Source organism: Pyrus communis, chromosome 8, assembly GCF_041283825.1.
Source record: "Pyrus communis isolate YQ-2024b chromosome 8, ASM4128382v1, whole genome shotgun sequence".
Lineage (NCBI taxonomy): Eukaryota > Viridiplantae > Streptophyta > Magnoliopsida > Rosales > Rosaceae > Pyrus > Pyrus communis.
In genome coordinates, this window is record NC_142572.1 from 737,445 (window position 1) to 762,986 (window position 25,542).

Below are 25,542 nucleotides of genomic sequence, written 5' to 3' on the forward strand. Positions count from 1 at the left end.
TAACAACAACAAATGCTTGTCCCATTAAGTCTGGTTGGCTGTAGGAATCTTAGAGCGCCACTGCGCTCGGTTTTTCGCAAAGTCTCTTTTTGGTTATTTTGGTTACTTGCGGAAGTCATGTGACGTTATGTTTGTCAATTTTGTCAAAGCAATTCTAGTTTTTACTACCACAACTTTCGGGCTCAGTAGTTGAGCTATGTTCATTTTAGTCATAAGTTGCAGCTAAGTTGTACAGCTTAAGGTTCATCTCCTATGCATCTTTAGAGTAAAGATCAGAGAAAACAATGCAGTTGTTCTACAATGCAACAAAGCATTGAGTACGTCGAAAAATGAACGGTCATGTTTAAAAATTCATGAAGAAGTTGAGGTTCCCTTATGAAATCAAGTGACAATATGAAGAGTAACAGATCAATTCTTTTCTTAATCATACGGCTACAAATCTGGAGTATCTAGTACCACTAGGCATCATAGCCACACTCGAAAAAATGACCTATGTGACGTGAGATTTCAAGGAGAAAGACTCACATGGCACAGGTACATCGTTGCATTGACGTCCCGTGCAAACAACAAAGACGTGTAAATTTGCATCCGTGTGTCCTTTGACAAAAGATGCCATGTGGCTGATCATCCAGTCTTGTTTTTTACCAGAGAGAAAATGACAGAAACAGTTCAGTTAATTGGTCACGTGCTCAATCCGCTCGAAGGATAATGTTATCATATGATTTTTATTTTGTGTGAATCTTTGAAGCCATTGGTTTTGCCAAACATTTTGGAAAGGTAATTGCATTATTTCCCCCATCAAACTATATATGTCTACTTCACGAAAGCTTTTGGTTGTTTGGTCAATTGTGGAAGTAATGTTCATGCCACATTGGTTTGTCAAATTTCTCAAAGCAATACTTGTTTTTACCACCATCACGACTATGGGGTTCAGCAGTTGAGCTATATTACCAAATCGATCAATGGTCTGGACCATGGATAACACATCGAGAAAATTGTTGACAATGTGAATTTTTCAGAATATAGAATGGGGGTTTGGAGCTTCGAATTTTGGCTTTCATTGATTTACCAAGTAGCAAGTAGAAACTACAAATCTAAGCTCTAAATAATATTTTTTTCACGCTAAAGCAGTCAATCACATAAAAGCAAATTGATTAAAAGTAAGGTTTTTGAACCGAACTATCTCTTTGAGGTAAAATGGAATTAGTTAATTTTTGTATCTACCGGACACTACTTCGAGCACTATACAACTAAAGAAAGAATTTAGATAAATTGGATACACAATCACAATAGTGTTTTTATCCAATAAAAAAAATGTTACGTGAAGTGAAATTAACACAACATCAAACCATAGGTCAGTATACCTGATCAATCTAAGTTGCCCTTGATAATTACGCCCAATAATTTCTCAATTGTACTATGTTCAGGTGACCATTGTTTCATATGCCATAAACGTTTTCTTTAACACCGACGGTCCGACGGTACGACGGTATGTAGTAATATTTAAAGTGAAAGTATAAGATTTGGTTTCCATGGGATATTTTAAGGGTTGTATTCTCATTGATTTTATTAACAGACACGATTATTCCAGATAGAACGAATCCAGTGTCTATTATACTTATTTAAATCAACTAATTCTTCGTTTAGCAGTGTTTATATTTTTATAGTTAGAAGTTCTAAGTTTGAATTTTTTAATTTTTTTGATTGAAAAAATATATATTTATGATCTAAACCTCACTTAGCATAATCTCTGTAGCTCCAAGAAAATGTGCAAATATGAGTCAGACATGTTTAGTTAGCGTATTGTGTCTTTTACGTTCCACCAAAGTTTTTCTTTCGCATAGTTAAAGGTTATCTTCAAAAATCACATGGTAAGTAAATTTGGATTTAGTCAAGTTGACTAGAACAATGTGTTTTCCTTATGTACTCAATTCGATTTCCTTCCCTATAATTTCGATAAATTTAGTGTAAAATATTGTTTATATAAAAAAAAAAAAATCACATCGTAGAAAAAGAAAAAAAACTCCAAGTCAAGCATTAGATTGGTCTCAAAATCAATTCCACTATGTGCAGATATCATATCTTCATATAAAGTCTATAATATAATTTCAAAACGAAGAGATTATTTAGTGTTCAAACTATCGATTTGTTTCATGCATTTGGATACATAAACAATATATAATTTAAAAAGAAATAAATTTTCAAATATAAATTTAAAAATTAAATGATTTCAATTATGAAATTTATATGACGTATTATTTCCTTAAAAAATAGATTTAAATTCAACTTAGGGTGTTAAAGGCTTAAGGGCTAGGGGCCGAAAACAACCCGGCAAAGCCAACCAGCATCTAAAATTTTAAAAATTTCTAATGAGCATCGAAATCTCATCCCTCCTCACAATCCCTTTTCTTTTGGAGCATCGAAATCTCATCCCTCGTCAGAGTTCCTTTGCTTTTTCTCAGCAGCACTACTCATCACCTTTTCCTTTTCTCAATAACTCTTTCTTTTTTTTCTTTCTTTTTTATGGATAGGGATGGTCTATGCATCTCATTGTTCGAAAGCAAACGATCAGACAATCTGAATCATTCAAATTGAATTTAATGGCTCTCGTTAACTCATTTCGCTGAATCATCCCATATAAATAAATGATTCAAATTTCTAAGTCCTTAAGCGAGACAACAAAGTCCAAAGAAGATTCACCTTTTCTATCTACTCATTCTTCTTTTGACGTCTCCCCACAGCCGCTTTTTCGCTGGCATCTCCAAAAGCACTTCCAGCTTTTTCTCCTGCCAACTCTCACCTACATACATATCCAATCCATCAAACTTCATCACAATGAAACACTAAAACAATACATTTTTCAGGGTACCAAAGTTTAATTACTTCTTGGTTAAATGGTGGGCTTTGATTATGATGAGCTTGTAAACGCAACAGGAAGCTTCTCTCCGACTCGGCTCGTCGGTAAAGGTAGCCATGGAATGGTCTACAAAGCCATGCTACTCAACAAAATGGTTGCCCTAAAGAAGCCATTGCAACATCGTGACAACCACTACAAGCTCGAAAATGAAATATGTGTGTTATCGTCTCTACCCAAAAACCAGCATGTTATAAGCCTTCTTGGAACGAGCCAAGATCACTCGAACAAAAACAAGCTCATTGTCATGGAGTTCATGCCCAATGGCTCTCTCCATGACCTACTTCATCTTGCACCTACACCGCCACCCTGGCCTAAACGTGTGGAAATCGCCATCCAAGTCGCCCGCGCGGTCCAATTTCTTCATGAAGGGAAGCCTACAGTGATCCACAGAGATATCAAGTCTGAAAATATTTTGTTCGATTCAGATTGGCATGCCAAGTTGGCTGATTTTGGACTTGCCGTGCTATTTGACTCGCCGAGTCAGGTGAGTCCACCTGCTGCAGGTACTATTGGATACTTGGACCCTTGTTACACCACTCCTAGCAAACTAAGTACCAAGAACGATGTGTTTAGTTTTGGTGTTGTGTTGCTTGAGATTATTAGCTGCAGGAAAGTCATCGATATTTCTAAGTCACCAGCTTCGATAGTGGATTGGGCAGTAGCATTAATCGAAGAAGAACGAATCGACGAGATTTGTGATGCAAGGATAGGGCTTCCGATGGACATGTCAAACACAATAAGGCACATTTTATACGTTGCAGCGAGCTGTGTATCGTCCAACGTAGACAAGCGTCCGACGATCGGAGAGATTGTTACGGAGATGGAAAACTGTGTTATCGAGCGAGTTAGGCTACCGATTTGGATTAGTATGTTGAGGAACTTGGTGAGGAGGAAGAAAAAAGATATAGCTAAAAAATGGCAGCAGGAAAAATGTGTAACAGTACTAGAACAAAGTGATGATGGTGTTCTTGGTGATCATGTCTCAAGTGGGAAGCTGTTGCTGTGGCAGGTTTTGGCTGATGCTGGAACGGAATAGGAGGAAGGATTCTTAAAGCTTGTTATGGTATAATGGGATGAGTCGACTCGCCACGACTCGGTTGAGTAAGCAACTCGGGCGGGTCAGTTGGAGGCAGCCTACGGGCCTTTGCCTTTCCATGTAAGTGTCTCTGTGTGTGTGTGTGTGTGCGTATATTATATTAGGTGTTTTAGAAAAACCTACCGGGCATGCAGTCCAAATAGAAGATTCCCAAATATTAGGTGGGCAGAGAATATCACGACGTTCGTGTCTATGTGCGTGTCATTCCAGGCTGATGGCACTGCTAGCTCTTCTTTTATTTTTATCCATTCTTTTCAAATAATGAGTACAAACTAATATATATGTTGATAATTATACATGGGGTTGTGTGTGTATGTATGTATACATGGTGATGAAAAGTTTAGAGAGAGATTGGTTTATTCTCGCGCACCCAACGAGAATGGCTGGCAGCGGAACTGAAATTTTAGTGGGGGGCGACACACAAGGCAGAGACCTTATCAACTGAGCCAACTCTCATTTGCATGCATGTATGTATTCATGTATATATCTTCGTGTATGTCTACATACGCTAGACCTATGCTAGACCAGTGGAAAACCTATACTAGCTAGAGTAACATAAATCAAACTGAATTACAGAGAAAGAAACACAACAAAATTATGTACCAATAATCAGTGGTTCCAAGTACACTACCTCTCACCATGCACAAATATTTCTTCCATCGAAAGTTTTCGGAAATTCGTCGGGGTGAAATTGGGTTTCAGTAAAATTTGGGCTTCTGTGAAATTGGGTTTGGCCCAATACAGAAGTGGCCCGAAACCAAAAATTATTTTGTCATTTCCGATAATCTGCATCCCGGTACAATTGGTTCGGTTTCGGTATCCAATATTTTTCCCATACCGAAAAAATTGGTTTGGTTTTCGGTTTCATGATTCAGTTCACTTACAATTTCACAAGGGTTGTGTTATTTTGCATATCCGTTTTTACCTTCTATAGTTCTACCTACTCTTATCAATTTTTGTTCATCGATCTACTTCAACTCATTCAATTAGACGATAAAATTTGAGAGGAGTTTGTGAGAGGTAAAAATGACAAATGCCTTTTTACTTTCCACGTGCTCTTTTTAATTTTTGTCCATAGATTTTGTTCAATTCATAAGAGGAAAAGTAAAAAAAAAAAATGTGTGAAAGATACAAATGTGTGTGTGGTACCACCCCTTAGCAAATATTGTGTCCTTTTCGACAACTAAAAAGAAAGTGACCCATTGTTTGTAAGATTGCAAACTGTTACCAATTTGATTGGGAAGGACACGCAATGTAATTCCAAATATTTAGGACGTGATGCTTCCAAAACGGCTTAATCAATGGGGATTCTGGAAAGTCTGTTTAACACAGGGAACAAGAAGAAACACAAAATTAAGAATACGAGAGATTTTTAAGTATGTTTGAAACACGGTTACATGTGTTATATGTCATTATATAAGTGGAGGGACACTTGAAATAAAAACTTCTCTCTACTTGTCTAATTACATGTGCCGGTTCTATGGGCACATTAAAAAATCTCCCTAAGAACCCAATAGGTTATGAATAGGGATGGTTCGGTATGGGATACCAAACCGAATATGGCATACCAAATCCCGAATCGAAAATTTTCGAGACAAGAATCCGACGACCGATCCCAAACCGAAATTTCGGGATTCTCAAAATATTTTCGGTATTTCAGGATTTCCCGAAACCGAACTTGCATCAAAATCCAAATCATCTAGATTGAAATTGAAATCATCTGAACCAACGTTAAAAACCCAAATTGAAATCAGAGAGAGTGACAGTGAATCGATGGTCGAGGGAGATAGATAGAGTAAAGAGATAGTCAGAAGAACCCACATCCTCCTCTTAACTCGAGCCCCCAATTTGAAACCCTAAGCCCCAATTCAAAACCCTAACCTTAATTCGAAACCCCACACACACACAGACTGGAGACTGGAGAGAATCGGTGATGGGGGATGAAGCCGTGAGGTGTGGTGGTGGTCGGAGTGGAGAGAGTTCGTTGAAGTCAAATTGTGAGAGGGTAGGAGGCTGCTAAGCTTCAAATTCGAGAAGGAGAGATCAAATTCGAGAAGGAGAGATAGAGAGAGAGTCTAAGGTTGAGTGAACTTAGTTCGAGTCCTTCAAACGAAGCCAAACTCTTGGTGAGGATTAACGATGCTATCACTTGAGTTGCTGCCATTCCTGCAACATGTTTTTCAGTGAGGGATGAAAAGTTGAGAGATAGAGAAAGAGAGAGAGAGAGAGAGATCAGGGAGGTCAATCGAGAGAGAAAGGTGAGTCACTTGTGTGATGTGGCTGGATTTGAAGATGGTAAATAAGGAGGAGAGAGATCGAGAGAAATCGGCGAGGATGAGAGAGTAGGGTGAGGTGAGGTCGAGAGAGAGTGACTGAGGGAGGGTTTTATTTGGATTCAATGGATGAGATTAAATCTCAACCAAATCCTACGGCTGTTACAATTCCAAATATATATTTAAAATGAAATAATATATATTTTTTTATTTTGGTTCGGTTCGGAATTACTGAACAAATGAAAATGTGAAACCGATTCCCGTATCAAAATTTAAGGTTCAGTTCGGGATTGGGTACCGAAATTTTAAGGATTTTCGGTTTGGGATTTTTTGGGTTCGGTTTCGGGATTTTTTGGGTTCGGTTTGGAATTTTAGGCATTTTTTTTCCATCCCTAGTTATGGATGCATTTAGCAAGGTGGAAGTTCAAAAGGTATAATGCTCTATGATTTATCAATAGTACCTTTTTCTTATACTTCGCATACTATATGGTCTATGTTGACAAAGAGATGTAGAGATGTACACATACATTGTCTTACATTCAATTCTAATACATAATACTAATTTAATGACATATCAATTGGATCTAAAACGTACAAAATATTCTTCTTTTAAGTCTAAACTTTTATCTTTTGTGAGTGGAGAAACTAACCATACTTTTGTACCCCCTTCAAATCCCAATTTTACTTCCTACCTTATCAAGTAGCTTCTATTTTCTCTGACCAAAAAAAGTAACTTCTATTTTACAACTGGTTAACTTAAAAAAGTTTATTATCCTCCGCATAATGTAAGTTCCATCACCAATAGACATGCAAATAAGGTAATGTTAATTAATACTTTATTAATAATTTAATCATCAATAATCACGTCAACTAATTTATAAAATATTATTTAAATAGATGATTTTTCTAGCATTACCAATTAAAAAATAAAGTAAACACCGCAAATCGAAAATCGCCAAAATAAAGAGAAATTACTTGGGGATTTCGCAGGATTTGACTCTCAGTGTAGGTGGTTTTTAAGGGTAGTTTTATTCACACACGTCTTTTTACCTTTCACACACTCTTGTTAATTTTTGTCCATTGATATTCTACTTCTTCAATTCATTCGATCCGATTACCGGAAATTAAGAGAGATGTGTAAGACGTAAAAATAAGTGTGTGGATAGCACCATCCATTTTTTAATCATCATAAAGATTTAAGTAGGGTGTTACCAAAATATTTCAATTTTCCATAGGAACCTATCGAAAATCTAATTTATAACGTATACAATTTTATACAAGTATAACGTATACGTATAAGTAAAAATTTGTGCAAAATTATCGAATAATAAACGTATGTATTTATTCAGAAAATATATATTTATTTAATTTAAAAACATTTCTCTTTTGATTACCAAATTGAAAAGAGAATTTTGAATTTTATCCAGTTGGGTTCGGCTCTGGCCTTTCAGCGGACCCGCCAAACAGACGTCAAGTGATGAACCGACAGAACCGGAGCTGCTAAAGCTTAAAGCTTTTTCTCCTTCGCGGTCTCGCCCTATTACGAAACCCTAATTCTAGCCCTAACCCTAACCCCCAATTCCAACCGTGAATTTCTAATAAAGACGTCGAATAGAAGAAGAAGAAAGAGATGGACTCCCAATTCCATCACAATTACTTCGAGAGGCGCCCAATCTTCCGATCCAAGACTCCCGCTGTCAAATGGTTCAAAGAATGGTATCTATTTTCCCTTTTCTTTGATTTTTAATTCGATTATTTGATTTGGTCTCCGATTAAATTTAGATGAAGACGAGCAAGTACAAGCTTTTCAACTTACTGGGTTTTGAATATTAGTGGAAATTCAGTTTTCATCGTCTCTGAAAAGTCCCTTCGATTCTTGGGTTTTGTGGTTCCAGATTATATTCGAAATAAAGTAAGGTACTTTTATGGACTCAATTGTAGGTGTTGATTGTTGGTAAGAAGTGAGAAGGGTGCATTGGGTTGGTTATCTGATAAATCATTTTTTTTTTTTTTTTTTTTTTTTTGGAACAAACGATTTTTTCTATATGGGAGAGGGGGAGTATGCTTAGCCACAAAAGGGTAATAATATGGTACAAATTTGCGGTGAGAATTGAACGTAAGACCTTTCACTTACAAGTGAAGAGGAATACTAAGTGGCTCCGATAAATCATAAATTGAAAGAAAAGTTTTGTTTAGCAAATTCAAATTGAAAGAAACATAAAATGTCAGTTGAAGATTTGGTTACTGGAAAGTTGAGTTAAACGGCCTAATTTGATGTTCATTTATATCGGTTTAATTTTTAGGACCACAAAAGTGAAGAAAAAACAATAGTTTTGTTGAATCTCTAGTTTTTCTCTTATAATCGTGATTAAGATTCACGAACAATATGTCTAGAAGTGAGTTGCCGGCTTCTGTGGCGGGGGCTTGTAGGACCTTATGGATGAAGCATTTACTTGGATAATTTGAAGTACTTAACCTACCTTGGTTAATGGTTGCTACAAAATTGTTGTTAGGGTTCCGCAAGATGTCGTAGCAACAGGTGGAAGGTGCTCTCTAATGAAATGGGTCACAGGTACTTCTTCTTCCCCACCATGTCCTGTACGGTGATTCCTGAAAATACTTCTACACCACTTTATGTTGTAGTACGAGTTTCGTAGAAATGAGAAGGATAGTATAAATTATTAAGTGTGTATGAATATAAAGAAACAGAAAATGAAATTTCTTATCATAAAAAGGAAAAAAGAGATATGGAATTAGTATTGCCTTCTGTATGATGTATGAAGTCTACATGCTATGACTGATCTAATTTGTCATAGAAGTCTTATCTACTCTATTTTCCTTTATTTTCTTTGATTTGTATATAATATTATTATTATGAAGAAATATGACATTAAAATGTACATCAAGGCCATTTATGTGCATCATTGTATGCACGAGTGCTCTTATTCGGTTAGTGCCAATACATACGTTAAGCACTTTCACTCACTATACTTTCCCAAGGTTGATATTTATTAAAAATCAATAGGGATTAGTGTCTTGGCTCTTAACTGAGATCTTTCTGCTTTTGTAAGCCTATGGTTTGACTTCTAAAGTGTTTTTTAGGTTGTACTTTCTTGAGTTTGTGCTATCATGTGTCTATAACATCTGATAAAATATTTATTAAGTTCTTGATATGTCATTTAAGTGATGCATTAGGTTTATTAAAAAGCGTTAGTTTTACTTTTGGCCTGAGGCTTAATGAATCACAAATAGGCTTAAGAAGGCCATCTTGGATTGACATGATGGGCGAGTGTTTTACTTTTGGCCTGAGGCTTAATGAATCACAAATAGGCTTAAGAAGGCCATCTTGGATTGACGTGATGGGCGAGCATGTTCTGTTGTATGTCTTTGTTCCTATGATATGAGTTTGGACTAATTTCTCATTTTTTCTGTTTTCAATAGCGGATACATTAAAGGCTTTGAATGAGAAATCAAAGAAAACGGTGGCTCCAGAGCCAGAGCCAGAACCAACAACCGAAGTGCTTTTTCTTTGCAGCTATGACGGCTGTGGGAAAACCTTTATTGATGCTGGTGCTTTGAGGAAGCATTCTCACGTCCATGGGGAGAAACAATATGTTTGTCACTATGAGGGTTGTGGAAAGGTATTGTTTCCGTCTGTATGTTCTTTTCCTTGTAGTGTTGTAGTGTTGTAGTGTCTGTTATACACGGATAGAGTAAAGCTATGGGTTACTATCATGTCAAACAAATGGAGAAGAATTGTCAGTTTCTTAATTTGGTAACTAAAAGCAAAAAACAAGAAGAAAGTTTTTGTTTATGTAGTTGGTCTAATAATTTTTCCCGGCACTTGTAAAGTCTTTTCAGTCCCAAATGTGCAATTCCTATAGTTCTTGTTGCACTAGTGTGGGTACTTTAAAGCAAGGATATATTGGTACGTACACTATGGAACTCTGGGAAAAAAGGGTAAAGGGAAAATGAAAATCAATGGATTGATACTGATATTCCATTAAGAGTTTCTTATATCTTAGTGAATTTGAAAAATAATATTTTGAATGCTGCAGAAATTTTTGGATAGTTCAAAGTTGAAAAGACACTTTCTTATTCATACGGGAGAAAGGGACTATGTATGCCCTCATGAAGGCTGTGGTAAGGTATCATCTTATCCATTACTAAACTGTTTTGTTTCAAGTTATCTTGGCATCTAATGTTGAAGTTTTGACGGTTTAGTTGTACTTTCCCCCTGACAAACTATATGATTAGATTATCTGTCTGAAGGACGCAATATATTATCTTCCCTGCTATGTTATGTTAAGTTAGTTTTGTGCACATTGGCAAGGTAATTAGCTGCTGCACGTTACAGTTCTAGCGAGGAGTTTATAACATATTCTCAACGTATCATTGATATGTGGTGAAATTTTTGTTTATTTTTTATTAGTTCGATTTTTGTAGCTCACATTCCTTTTTAGAATGAACTAGAGTTGTATGTCTAATATAAGCTAGACCACACCCTACAAGTGGGTGGGTTTCATATTGTTGTTTTAAACTGCCATTCTTCACATTTGATGTTCGATTTATTTAAAGGAAAATAGAATCTGGTAATTAATTGCAGTTCTGGGCATCCTTGACAAAGGCTTTTTAATATAATGATTATTGTCATACAAGTATTTAAATTTTACACTTCCAATAAAAAAAAAAAAAAAAAAAACTGTCACTATCAGGGAAGTATCACTGTAGCTGTTTTCTTGAACCATTCTGTGCTTTTCATAAATTTGATGTCTTTTATGGGCTTCATAAATTCCTTTTATTTGTGGGTGTGTAATATGCATGACAGATTTTGTCGTGTGGTAATCAATTTCAAATATGACTTGTGCAGGCCTTCTCCCTGGATTTCAACCTTAGATCGCACATGAAAACACATTCGCAAGAGAACTATCATATCTGTCCATACCCAGACTGTGGAAAGAGATATGCACATGAGTACAAGCTTAAAAACCACATTGTAGCTCATCATGAAAAGGTTTGCTAATCCTGCCTCACTTTTATTATTTATGAAATATTTTGATGCTACTGTCTTCATTTGTTTTTGGTACAAAGTATTGTGTGAATGTTTCATAGCTGCATCTCGAACTGGTATTGATTTGAAGTATGAGTGCATTTAGTATGAAGGCAATATGATTTTTTTTTCCATTAAATTTGCATTGAAAGAATAAAAATATAGTTTCGATGGGAGAATAATACTCTACATGCAAATGATTTTCAGAGTGAAATTGAAGTAAAATATTCTTCTTAAATAGTTGAGATTTATGATTTATCCTATTTTATAAGTTGACTTGTGGATTTCACTAATGTAAGAAACTAGAGCTTCAAAAGTCTTGTTTAGCAATTTACATAAGCATTCAAATCCAATTCTGTTCTTCTGGATTCACCAGTCCAAAGACGAATCAGTGAGTATCGAAAAAAAGGTACAGGTAAGTCACCTTTAATAAGTGGGTAGCAAATCATCTTGATGTGAATGACAGAGAACAAAAAGTTGCAGGTAAAGGCCCGTTTTCTGTACAAATCTAAAGCTTGTGTTGCTTTTGTGCAAAATATAAATTTTTTTTATGAATTCACAGGCACATTAAGGTCCTCCTTAGTTCTTACTAACTGAAATATCTGAAAAATAAGGCCAAAATATCTCCCTTCAGTTTGTACATTCTTATAATCACTGATATTAGTGTCATGCATCTATTTTTCTGGATTTTCTTAACATAGGAAGTATGGCTTGATTCGCAATATTAACACTGATTTTGCAGATGCCCATCGACGAGCCAGTTTCTGTGCCAAAATATGCCACCCCACCTGCAGAGAAGCAAATCAGAACTCCGAAGCCTCCTTATAGCAATGCATCATTGGATCGCCCTTATGCTTGCCCTTATGATGGGTGTAATAAGGCGTACATCCATGAATACAAGCTTAAGCTGCATCTTAGGAGAGAGCATCCTGGCCATGTGTCTGATGAGAATGCAGAGAATGCCGCTAATAATGCTCACAACGAGATGGATGAAGCCAGTGATCAAGATGTGTATGCTGGAAAACGTGTGAATGGCAAAAGCCAGAAACAAAACAGGCCCAAACCTAACTTGAAGTACCCACCTGCAAAAGTTGCTCAGCGTAAAGGCTCAGCTCCATCTCCTGCACCTATGAACACAATGAAGAAACCCTGGCCGATCAAAGAAGATGTTTACGATGAAGAAGACAGTGAAGAAACAGAGGAGGACCGTGACAATGTCGAAGATGGTTGGAGGTACGGTGAAAACAATGACGACGATGATGAGGAAACAGAGGATGAAGACTAGATAGTAGATATTCGTGGAGGCTCATTTTCATTTTGTTTCCTTTTTTTTTTTTTTTTTTGTCAATTTTCTTCTAAAAATGGAGTTGGAGGCACTTTGTATGTAAAACCCACCTACTGCCATTTCTTTTTGTTTCATTTGTGTTATGTTCCTTTGGAAGGGACACTGATTAAGCCTTTGGAGAGTCCAATCGGATTGGATCTGCTCTGATTCATATTTGATATGTTAAGTTGTCGGGTTATCATATGAATGAATAATTGAATAATCTGATCCTTTATTTAAGTAATTTGCCAATTCGGTCCTTGAATTATTATATAGGTAAAAATTAAGTCTATAACTACTTTTCCTTTATGAACGATAACGTTATTGGTTATTGGATTAAATTGTTAAATGTTAGGAAGAAGGAAATTAATTGGAATCAAAACCGCACTAGGATGCGTGGTCATTATGTTCTTAAATTCGTTAAAAATTATTAATTTGAAGTTATTTAGTAAATTTTCTATGAATTTAAGCCATGTGATTTGAGTAAGAAACACTTTGAAGTGTGGATATCATACAGAAATTTGAATTTAAGAACTTGCTTTTCCAAAAAAATAGTCTAAAGAGTTAATTTTAGAGGGTTAATTAATAGATTTAAAGTTTATATACAATGTTAAGAGTTCATAGGCGAGAAATGATAGTAGTACACTTTAAATTTTGTTAAGTTCAAGTCACATGACTTAAAATGACAAAGGTTTAGATATAATACTTACAGAAGGGAGGAAATAGACAATTTATAATAATTTAAAGACTTAATTTCTAGAAAAAGAATTTAGAGGTGAAATTTTCATTTATATTGCTAACTGCATTTTACACTCTTCAAGTTTAAGATGATTTTAAAAATGGACCATGAAGTTCTAATTTTCTCGCACTGAACAGTAAGGTTTTGAAATTGTTTCAACTTACACATTTTGTTTCTTTGGACGTCTAAATTATCCATTAAATTGCTGAGTCTTTTTTTGTAAATATAGTGCAAATTTGGCTTACACATTAGTCCATATAACGGTCTCAAACTCATCACGTCCGCTATTTAATGATTTATCATACAATCAAATTAACGACGCAAATTGATACCATTTCATTACCGTTAGATATAATACGACCAAATTGAAAATTCGTGACCCATTTTAAAAATCACTTCAAATCCGAAAAGTGTAACATATTATTAACTCAATTTAATGACTAAATCAACAATTTATATTATACAATTGTATATATATTTATATGACTAAGAGAGATAGACTATTAAATTGAGAGAGCAACTTACATAAAACACTACAGCCTAAGAGATTTGATTAAAGTCAAGAAAATGAAAATGGAAAATGAATTAGAATCAGAATATATTTACAAGGAAGAAAAGTTGCTTCTGTTGATAGTGAACCTCTCTCTCTCTCTCTCTCTCTAGACTAAAACCTGAGGAGAGAGAAAGCAAATTGTTGGCGCAATGGCAGAAGCAGCAGGAGAAGGCTTCAGCCTCAAGCTTTGAGAGTGCCCAAGATGAAGCTGTTGCGATTAAAGATAAGTATGCCAATAAGCAGAAGCTCATGAGAAGGTGCGTTGATCAATACAAGGTTAGCTGTTTCTAGTTTACACTTATGATTGCAGATAAATGTGCATTATTTTTTATGTATTTTTGTTTATTTATGTGCCTTTGGGTTGTAGATTGAACTTCGAAATCCATGCCGGCAAGGAAAGAAACTGCTTGTGCTGGATATTGACTACACTCTGTTTGATCACCGGTCCACCGCAGGGAACCCGCTTCAACTTATGCGGCCTTGTGAGTTGTTCTTTCTTCATACGATATTTCTACTTTTTTAGAGTTTCCATGTGTTTTTCATTTGCCTTTACACATTGTCTTTTGTAGTTCTTCACGAGTTCCTTACAGCTGCTTACGCGAAATATGGTATCGGTCTGCAACCAGGTTAGTTCATTTGAAAATGCAATGCTATACCAATTCTACATAAAGACAGAAGGATCGGATGGATTGATTAAAACTTCTGTGTTCTTTTTATAGTTTAAGCATTTGTGATATAGGTATTTCCTCGTTTGTTTCCGCGTTATTAAGTATCATGCTCATTTTCTAAACATGCCTAGGAGACTGTCGTATAACGTTGGAAGTGCATTGTTTGGATGTTATTAAGTATTATACCTTCTTTTTTTTTCTTTCTATTATCTCTTGTCGGATGAATTGTTTGAATCACGAGTAAAAGAAACTGCATATGTAGAACCAATAATGTGTTAGCATCAAAGTGGAAGAAAGATAATCTGTTATCGTAAAGTCTATCATGTCATGCTGCTAGACCTTGAGTTAGGACTGCACATTTAGACTAAGTTATGCTAATATGGGTGTGTGTAAATTTTAGAGAAGCTATATACGTCGAAAAGATTATGAATTTGCATCAATCTTTTTTTCTTCTTCCATCTCAGTCTTGTGTGATGGCATATGTGGAAGCTTAAGTAGACTAGCAAGTCAAGAGATTCAAATTTCTTTCTACCTGTGTAGTATTTATATATGTTTCATTTCTGCAGCAAGAAATGGGTTGAATTGAAGAACTCATTGTCATTCAACCGAAGTTTTACATAAAAGACAAAGACTATCCAATAGATTATAACAAATGACTTTGTGGCGATGATTACGACTATTCAACTATCAATAATGCATTATTTTAGGTTGAAATGTGGAAGCATCTAAGAAGTAGCATGGCAATACTTTGTAAGCTTGTGAATCTGTTTGACTGTGGTACGAGTAGGGTACAATTCCCCACTAGCCTCTTCCAGGCTCCTAAGGGGTGGATAACCGTGGTTCGCCAATAGTTGTACCTCTTTATAAAAAAAAGTTATTAGAGAAAAACTCAAATGTGAAAGGATAATTAAAAACTATTATCAAGATCGGCGGTAAATGATTCAACCATTTACAAAATTCAAACCTAGGACCACGATCTACCAGATCGTTGTATGAGCTATTAAGTGGTGCTCCAATATAATTCATAAGAATTTCAAAGAGGCATAAGGGGGTGGATCAACTTTTTTTAAATCTGGTAGTACAAGGGGAATTTTAGTAATCACGGAAAAAGAAGTTACGTAAGGAGGTTGACCATATAATAGACCCAAATTGACCATTTCTAGACTCCACTGTTAAAAACTATTGCAAAATGCGAATTAGGATTAAACTTGTAGCACAAAATAATTACCATGTGAACTCCGTCCTTCCACGCCAAGCCTCCAAGCTCAGGGCTGGTTTAATATTGCTGTGCTTTAAAAAAAAATTGCTTCTGCAGTGCTATGAGAATAAGCTTATTTTTGCTGCTTCACGTTTTCAGCTTTTTTTCATCCAAAACTGTGAAAATAAGCTGGTTTTTAGTGTTTACCAAACACTTTTTTGAGCTCAATTTTTTTTATACTAACTTTTTATAAAAGCATCTTAGTACCAAACTAGCCCTCAGTCTGATATGTTGCAGCTGGTTTAAATACTTGTCCCCTGCATGTTACAGAATCACAAGAGCGAGCTTACAAAACTGCAGTTTTTACTCATAGTTATTGCAAAATGAAATTATAGGTTGGTACCAGCAATTACCAATGTAATTATTGTGGCAAGGCAACCGCTGGGACTAATATGAATGAAACTGATACCCGGTGATCTGCAAGTACGGCCATCGCATGCCAGCACGTGAATAGCTTGGAGTGCTCAGCAATCCCAACTACAAAATCACAGCTCTTCTAGATTATTTAGCAATGATCACAGCTCAATTCGATTCTCGCGGGATCTTTGATTGCAAGCCATTATGCTTAATTTGGGCTCAAGTCCCTGAGGTATGTATTACGATCATGTAATTATTTGTGGTATGTGAGCTCTGCGGGCCGGTTTATAAATCTTATTTATGGTATGTGAGTACCGCAGTTTTCATTTACTGTCTAACTATCAGTTGATCCGATGACCAGCGGTTTCTTGTTATAATCAGTTCTACAGTTCCAAAAACACTATAATGTTTGATGATCTACGAAGAAACTTTGAGACAGTGATCATGAGCTTTTGAAACTCACAACGTACTTGCTTGCCATTGCGGAACTTGATGACTTGAGCAACCTTGATCATAACAACTGGCAGTCATTTTCCGAGGACAATGTCAAAGGGCACCGTCGGCATCAATGATCTTTAAAGGTGTCATTTTTCTATCATTCTTGCAATTTTATTGTCTTGTTTCTTTGTTGATTACCAATATTCTCCATGTTTGCAAGCAATATAATGTCCCATGTAATACCTCCTTTCACTTCCAGGATTGCCGATATTTGCACCATCTCGGGATGAACTGAGCTAACCTGAAGCCTGTGACGGGAATTTATCTGCAACCGAGACTCATCATTTCCATATCTGTGTGAATTTCTTCTTAAACTTTAGCACAAGTAGTTTTGTGCTTCCAGGGCACTGTTGGGGTTTACTATATAAACCTATACATCTGCTATAAGCAGCGATAAAGACGTTAGCATATCCTTATACCTCAGGGCACTGTAGATGTATGTCTTTTTTGTGTACATGCACTGCTTTTTTGTGTATAATACAAGTGTACTATACGCGTAACAAAACATGTATTACAAAATAAAATTACGACTCTGGGTCCGGATTTTCTCCCCTCCTATCGCCTCCTTTCTTTCACAACCATTCAAAACATTTCCAAGCTAATTCAATGAAGATTAGGCCGCATCACCAACCACCATTCTTACACTTCTTTAAACCCAAAACGATGGACCCAAAACCCTAACAATATCACTGCAAGTCATTTCATAGTTCAACACTTGTTTTCTTAGCAGATAAGGGTGAGGTTGTATGGATGCAACACTTGTTTTCTTTTACATATTTCACTGCAAATCATTACATAGTTCAACCCAAAACTCTAACAATATCGTTTGAGATAAAACAATTTTTGCCAAAAGGTCTCTGAAATTAACATAATTCCTCGTTTTGTTTTATGAGATTTAAAACTGATAGAAGTGGTCCCTGAGATTATCTGCTGTCAATCATTTTGGTGTTAAAATGAGGGTATCATTTTAAAATCAGCCCCTCCACTTAAACTGATGGTTTTTTTCAATTTAATAGAAATATTTCACAGAATGACCAAAATGTAGGTAGGGAAAGACAAATAGATACGAGTATTTCTTTTTCCTTATTGTTTTATATTAGAAAAAAAAAATAGTAATTAAAATGAGTAAACCCAAACGGAAGGCCAAATGGCCCGGATGTCATTACGCGTGAGCTTTGAATGTTTACACTCTCAGAAACCAACTCACACAGTCTAAGACGCATCTTAATCTTAATTAGTACTAATTAACCTCCTCCTCCTTTTAATTGCACCCAGATTTGGGAAAACACTAATTCCTCCACCTCTCTCACTGCATTAATTGCAATTAATTCTTCATTCCTATCTTTTTTTTCTTTCCATAAAAATTATTTTTTCTTCCTTTTTTTCTTGTTTTTGAAATAATTATTGTGTTCTTCGTTTTTGTTTTCGAGTCTCTCACAACTTTAGAGAGAAAGAGACAGAGACATATATACTCGTTTTCGAGTCTTTGATCTACATATAGTTTTTGTTTGTGACAAACAATAGAATAGTTACATTACGTTTTTCTGCTTTGAATTATGTATATATGTCGTCAATAGTGCAATTTGAACAGTTTGATTAGAAGAATTATATTTATATTCCTAATGTTTGGCCGGGGTTAATTAATTTGGAGAGATCGATTAACCCCCTCTTTCTGGAGATTGGAGTTCAAAGATCATCAAGTGCTATGAAGAAGCTCTTGATTTTCACCTTCTCTCTCATTACCTCTTTCTCATTGGCATGTAAGTATACATACCTCTCTCTCTCTCTCTCTCTCTCTCTCTCTCTCTCTCTCTCTCTCTCTCTCTCTCTCTCTCTAAAAGATTTTATTTAGTTAATTTCTTGAGATTTTTGGGGGAAAAAATTGCAGCTGGGTTCGATCCATTAGATCCATATGCCAACATAACCGTCACTTGGGATTTTTTGCAGCAAAGTGAAAGCACATCTGACGTAAGTCTCTTTTTCTTAGTTTTGCATTAGTTTTGCATCAACTTTACATTCTTATTGTATTGCCAGAAAATCTTTTTTTCATGATACATTCCGACTCGAATATCTAAATTGATGTTAGAATCGAAGCATGTTGGCCGACACCTAAAGAGTAAAGAAACCAACACCATTCAATTAGGTATTCATATAGATTTTTGGGTTGGAATGTGTCATTTCACATTTTTTTTAGTAGTGTCTTTTGGCCTATCGTGGCTTGCATAGCGTTTAAAAAGTGACCACTCATCTAACTTGTAAATGGCTGTGAGAGATGCACCAAATTTAGATGCATAGGCAAGGCATGTGGGATGGCGTTTTGCATTCCAGAATGTTTGCTTTGTTTGGAAATGGATCATCTTCGGATCCATTTTGCGGGGATCATAGAGATCTCTACATTCTAGTCGTTTATCGTATATCGTGCGGTCAATTTTCATCATATACTATTTGTGTTTAATTTTAAATAAAAAAATCAAATAATTTCTGACCGCACGATATAAACGATTAAGATGTGGGAATTCCTATGATCTCCATAAAATGGATCTCCATGGGATCCAATTCCGTTTTGTTTGAGGTTGAACTTAGATTTGGTCAAAAAAAAAAAAAGATTTGGTGGGTGAGGTTCACGCTGAGCTCATCAGGATTGCTTCAGAGATTCAATCAGCTTACATTGGGGGCAATTTAGACATTGTATGTGATGGGACACAAAAAGCATCACAATATTCCTTTTTACTTGTCAGACTTCTGGGTCCAGTACTAGGTTTGTCGCCTAAGTTACCGAAGTAGCCCTCTAAGGGCCCAGGTATTTTCGACCTAAGTCCCCTAAAGATTTTTAAAGAATTTGATATTGCGAATGTGCGCATCGGTTAAAGGCAAAAAGGTTATCGGAAGTTTTGGAAGACTTAAAAATAGATTTTAAGAAAAGATACAAAGTATTTGGAGCTAACGGAATATCTGCTGCAAAACAAAACATAATAACAATCTAGAATTCATATAGCCGACCTCATTTAATAGAATAAGACTTGTTGTGGTTGTGTTGAACTTACATGATTTTTACTACACGGTTTGATTTCAGATAAAAGTATCGATATACAACTTCCAGCAATTTCGGCATGTGGATCGCCCCGGTTGGAAGCTGGGTTGGATATGGAAAGGTGATGAAGTGATATGGAACATGTGGGGAGCTGAGGCCATTTATCAAGGAAACTGCTCTCGGTTCAAAGGCGCACCAGAGCGTCCTCATTGCTGTGAAAAGGAGCCGGTGATCATCGATCTCCTACCCGGAACCCCTTTTAATAAACAGTTCTCCAATTGCTGCAAGGGAGGAGAGCTCTCTTCCATGATCCAAGACTCTTCCAAGTTTCTATCTGCCTTTCGGATGAATGTTGGAGCATTTTCCAACAACAGTACAAACATAAATATGCCCGACAATTTCACCCTTGGACTCCCTGGTTACACCTGCGGCCCGCCAGTCCAAGTCCAACCGACTAAGACTAGCCAAGATGGCCGGCGATGGACTGAAACTCTCGGTGAGAACTCAAAAACTTAACTAAGCACGGGCATCTTATATAACTAATTTTTACATAGGCAAAAACTAGACAAAAGTGCTTCTTACAGAATCACTTTGAACGCTCTTGGAGAAGCATGCATTTTCAGGTCAATGATAGATTAGATGCACTTACCTAGAGTTGTTGGTCCAGTGGTTAGGTCCTTGGTTTGCTCCCAAGTGGTCTAGAGTTTGACTCTCCCACTGTACCCACCTAGCAAATGCTAGAGTTTCTCGCTCCCCAAATGTTGTGAGGTCAGGCGGGGGGCTTAGTGATTAGTTGGGTCAAAGACTCGGATACACTAGTTTAAAAAAAAATAAAAATGTTAGAAGCACTTTGCTTTTAGTGAAAGGTTTTAGGGTTTAGTGTGGTAAACAATGTTTAGTTTTCTATGTAACATGTTTATTGTGGTTTTCTTGTAGAGACATGGAATGTGACTTGTATGTACTCCCAGTTCAGAGCATCACCTTCTCCAAAGTGCTGTGTTTCCTTGTCTTCATTCTACAATAGCACCATTGCTAAGTGCCCCCGGTGCAGCTGCGGCTGCCAAGGACTTCCGGGAGCAAAATGCGTGAAGTAAGATCTCTTGGTTATCGATTTTCTAATGGAAAAAGTCTGAAATTAGCATCACATTTTGATGATTGAAGCAACTTATCTGCAAGTTTTACAATGAACATAACCAATATTTGCACAAATTTTATGGGACATGTTATGCTCGAGTCATTGAAGTTTTTATTTATATTTGTTGGCAGTTGCTGCTTTTAAGAACCAATTCTTGTGATACTAAATCTGCAGGCCAGGTGATGAGTTGCAACTTCCTGGTGATCGCGAAACTGAAGAACCATCACCTTTGGTGACTTGTACACGACATATGTGCCCGATAGGAATACATTGGCATGTTAAGGAAAGTTACAAGGAGTACTGGAGGGTTAAGATCACAATCACCAATTATAATTTTGTTAAAAACTATTCTGACTGGACCTTAGTTGTTCAACACCCGAATTTGCAAAGTCTAACGCAGTTGTTCAGCTTCAACTACCACCCTCTCGGTCAGTATGGAAATATAAGTAAGTTAAACAAACCAAAAGCCCGATATTTTCTTCTTATTCACGTAGAAAATTATTTGCAAGTAACATTGAGCTGCATTGCATGTATATTGCTTTCCGCAGATGATACCGGAATGTTTTGGGGGATCAAATATTACAACGACATGTTACTCAGTACGGGAAAGAATGGGAACGTGCAAACTGAGATGGTACTGCATAAAGATGAAGGGGTTTTCACTTTCAGAGAGGGATGGACTTTTCCCCGGAGAATTTCATTCAACGGGGATGAATGTGTGATGCCCTCTCCGGACGAGTACCCTAGACTTCCCAATAGGGCTCATAGGGCAGCAGCATCAAGGCCATCCATCGTAGTTTTCGCCTCGTTGTTGATCCTTGCAGCTTTGTGATGACAAAAAGTCTGAAGGAAGAAATATCGATGATTTTTTATTCATGGACTGCATTTGTAAACTTACATTAATTTAAACTCAATATTATTTGATTGGACAAAATCACTCAGCCTTATTCTTTTGACATGTAGCAAACTACCTCTCTCAACAACAATATTCCACAATTACACCATATAGTCTACGAACAATACTATTCTGGAACTGAGAAAAGCGAAAGCTCCATGGCATGTTGAGAAGCAACGAACCAAGAACACCCCAAAAACCGAACAGAAAGCCTAGTCCCAAGCTCAAATAGAACCAAGTGTCTTCGAGTAAATGGCCACCCATGTGGTTTTGAACAACTACTGGCTGCATTGTCCGATTTTCCTTGCAGCTCACGTTGAGTGGCAATCCGCAAAGTTCATTGCCAATATAGCTGTACTGATCAAAGCTTCCGAGCTGTGTGCATTGGGGAATCTGTCCGGTCAAATTGTTATAAGACAAATTCAAGGTACCAAGAAATGTCAACCTCGACATGCTTGGAGAAATTTCACCAGAAAGTTTGTTCATGGAAAGATCAAGAGACTCTAACATTACCATATCACCAATCATTGAAGGGATTTTTCCGGTCAATAGATTTTTCGATATGTTCAATGATTGCAAGCTGATAAGGCTGGTCAATTCCTCGGGAATCTCTCCAGATATCATGTTGTGTGAAAGGTCCAAGTTAGCTACCAAGCTAAGCGATTTGCTATATTTGTCTGTTCTGCCTTTTCTCACCAAGATTGCTTCCTCCATGTACTGCTCAGGCGAACCGTACATATAACTGAAGAATGAAATGGGACCTCCTGAGTTTGACAAGGTGGCCATGGCACCGAAATTGTTGAAACATTTTGGGATTGTTCCGGAGAGATTATTATGCGCAAGGTCCAAGATTTGGAGATTGACAAGACTGCAGATTTCGTTAGGAATGTCACTCTGAAGCTTATTGGAACGAAGGATGAGAACGATCAAATTTGAAAGACTTTCTCCTATCCACATCGGTATGCTTCCAACAAACTTATTTTCGCCAAGGTCAGCAACTAACAGGTTCTGACAATTCTGTAGGGACATAGGCAACTCTCCAAACAGGTGATTATTGCGCAAGTGCAGCGATTCGAGGAAAAGTAAGTATCCTATGGAGCTTGGAATGTTCCCTGTCAAATTGTTGTTCTCTAAATTTAGAACAATCAACTTTTTCCAATTTTGCCAACAATCAGGAATTGGTCCATCAAGAAAGTTGTTCTCAAGATAAAGAATTCTGAGTTGTTTTGGCCCATCTATGCTATCACAAAAGAAGTGAAAGATGGATCCGGAAAATGTTGAATTGGAAAGATCTAGTACATCAACGGTGGAGGAGACGAGAGGTAACGAACCATTGAACTGGTTTGAACTTAGGTCAATTATGTCTAAAGGAGCACCAACTATATTTGGAACTTCCCCATACAATTGATTGTGAGAGAGATCGACAAATCTTAGATGGGAAGAAAAGTTCCAAAACCAGGTTGGGATGGTACCTGAAATGTTAGTGTTGACCATGCTTAGATACTGCAATTGTGTTTGTCTCTGAAACCACAAAGGTAACTCTGGCCCTAGATACCAAGAATCTAAGAACAACACTCGGAGTTGAAATGGTGGATGCCAATCTCTACTGGTTTCCAGAGTCAATAAATTATTTTTTGCATAAAGTTTCACCAATTTTGTAAGATTGGTAAAATGAACTTCAGAGACGACACCCTTGAATGAATTATTATGAATGCGTAATTCTTCTAAGCATGACAGATTTCCTAAGGACATTGGAATGGAACCTGATATTGAATTGCTTGAAAGATCAAGGAAACGTAATTTTTCAAAATTTCCTAGCTCATCTGGTAAAAGACCAGAAAGATTATTATTGGATAAGCTCAAAGACTCTAGCTGACTTGAATTGCACCTAGACAAACTTTCAAAGATTTCGGATACCCTCCCATTGACACGGTTCCTCGACAGATCAAAAACCATCAACTTGCAAAGACTTCCCATTGAGGTTGGGAGTTCCCCTTCAAGTTGATTATGAAATAAGTCAAGATTGACAATGTCTGTTAAGTTTGCAATGGAGCATGAGATTTGGCCATGCAAGTGATTGTAGGAAAGAAATAATGACTCCAGATGGCTAAGGCTGTACAACCATATTGGTATGGTAGAATTGATGGAATTCCCCTCGAGATTAAGAACTTTAAGAACAGAAGCATTTGCAATTCCAAATGGTATTTGATATAGTCCGCAATCGGACATATTCAAGTACTCTAGCAAAGAGGGGAAAGTGTTTGTCACCTGGAACAAATCGGATGCTTCTCTGAGATCTACACCACTCATGTCCAGGTGCTGCAGCTGAGGAAGACCAGAAATCCATTGCAGGCTCTTAACCTCAAAATAGTTACCATGGACGTCGAGAAAGCGTAGATTAGAAAGATTCCCCAGCTGATGAGGAATTATTCCCTGGAAATCTGATTGTGAGAGGTCAAGATGTCTTAAACTTGTAAGAGAACCGAAGAAGTTGGGAATCTGCATTCCTTCAAAATCATTGCTGCTTAGGTCCAGGTAAGTGAGATGGCTTAAATTGAGCAGAGAAGGATTTAACTTACCACCCAAATAGTAATTACCAAGGTGGAGTGCGCGGACATGGCCGGTTAAGTTACTGCAGACAACTCCAGGCCAAAAGCAACAATCCCCTTCGCCAATCCAGGACGAAAGCCTGTTCGAAGAATTAACAAGTCCTTGCTTGAACATCAGAAGGGCCTGCCTCTCATTTTCTTTGCAAGGAACCTGAAGTCCCACATTTGCATTGCCCAAACTAATGGGAGTGGCTGCAATGCTCAGGAAACTCACAAGTAAAACAAGTCTCAAAGGCCTATCCATGAGTGATGAGGTTGTTTGAGCAATAAGTTATGTACATTACTATAAATATACTGAAGTGGTAACGTATGATCCAAGTTCGGATTTGAATTTTTGAAACTTCTAAGAAGATTAGAAAATATTTCAATTCATTGACTGCGAACCTGTTGAAATGTATTAGGGAAATGTTAAGGAGAGTCCCTCAAATAAGACTTTTGATGAATTATTTGCCCCTTATAGTTTAAGGTTAATTTTCATATCAATATTATAAAATATAAGTTATAAGGTGACAAAAAATTCATAATCATATTTGAATCTCCTTAACATTTCTCTCGTGTAATTTTAGCTAGTTGACTAATAGGTAGTGGTCATGATAAGCCATCATTATAGTTGTATCCATCATTAGCCATCCTTGGTCATCATTTTTTTTGTTATCTTGTTAGATTAGGTGCTCGATTAGTTATCGATATGATTTGAATTCACGCCGTTATGTAACAGTTCAACACATTTTCACCGATGAGATAAAAGGTCACTTGCATCATTGGTTATCATTATAGCTAGTTGTTTTTGTTAGACTGGTACCTACCACCGTTTTGTAGTCGTCAAATTTTTTGTTTTTTTTGTCAAATAACAAATTTGGTTAGACTAGCAACTAATGGAGTTCGAACCCATACTATTATGCAATGGCTCAATACATTTCCATCATTGTGATAAAGAGTCACAAGCATCTTGTCCAGATCCTCTTTATGGGGATCCAGGGGATTAATCAATCTTGTCTGTTCGTCATACATCGTATAGTTATAAATCATTTTAAATTTAAAATTTAAAATTGAATATAAATAGTATTTAATGAAATTGATCGCAAGATATACGATAAACGAACAAAATTGATTAATTTTATTGATCCTTACAAAAAGGA

The 25,542-nt window shown here is 36.6% G+C and overlaps 4 protein-coding genes across 5 annotated transcripts; 3 read left to right on the top strand and 1 right to left on the bottom strand.

The window, feature by feature from the left end:
* The first annotated feature begins 2,750 nt into the window (after window positions 1-2,750).
* Window positions 2,751-4,304, top strand: LOC137716822 (serine/threonine-protein kinase-like protein At5g23170). The gene has a single exon (XM_068456192.2). It carries the CDS (start codon window positions 2,895-2,897, stop codon window positions 3,951-3,953), a length of 1,059 nt encoding a protein of 352 aa, XP_068312293.2. The 5' UTR covers window positions 2,751-2,894; the 3' UTR covers window positions 3,954-4,304.
* Window positions 4,305-7,738: 3,434 nt separating this feature from the next.
* Window positions 7,739-12,904, top strand: YY1 (zinc finger (C2H2 type) family protein). Its single transcript, XM_068457409.2, has 6 exons — window positions 7,739-8,002; window positions 8,800-8,858; window positions 9,728-9,927; window positions 10,345-10,434; window positions 11,157-11,300; window positions 12,079-12,904. The coding sequence occupies exons 1-6, from the start codon at window positions 7,917-7,919 to the stop codon at window positions 12,619-12,621; spliced, it is 1,122 nt and encodes a 373-aa protein (XP_068313510.2). The 5' UTR covers window positions 7,739-7,916; the 3' UTR covers window positions 12,622-12,904.
* A 5,212-nt stretch (window positions 12,905-18,116) lies between these two features.
* Window positions 18,117-21,833, top strand: LOC137717221 (COBRA-like protein 6). The gene is made up of 6 exons (XM_088699228.1): window positions 18,117-18,493; window positions 18,622-18,701; window positions 19,807-20,260; window positions 20,701-20,854; window positions 21,074-21,345; window positions 21,448-21,833. Exons 1-6 carry the CDS (start codon window positions 18,439-18,441, stop codon window positions 21,729-21,731), a joined length of 1,299 nt encoding a protein of 432 aa, XP_088555354.1. The 5' UTR covers window positions 18,117-18,438; the 3' UTR covers window positions 21,732-21,833.
* LOC137717856 (receptor-like protein EIX2) lies at window positions 21,744-24,793 on the bottom strand. 2 transcript variants are annotated; one of them, XM_088699226.1, is made up of 2 exons: window positions 24,374-24,793; window positions 21,744-24,301 (listed from the first exon to the last, which is right to left on the bottom strand). In XM_088699226.1, exons 1-2 carry the CDS (start codon window positions 24,645-24,647, stop codon window positions 21,876-21,878), a joined length of 2,700 nt encoding a protein of 899 aa, XP_088555352.1. In that variant the 5' UTR covers window positions 24,648-24,793; the 3' UTR covers window positions 21,744-21,875. The 2 variants fall into 2 exon arrangements, with proteins under 2 accessions (XP_088555352.1, XP_088555353.1); XM_088699227.1 differs by having other exon boundaries at window positions 21,744-24,293; window positions 24,374-24,593.
* Between the last annotated feature and the right edge of the window lie 749 nt (window positions 24,794-25,542).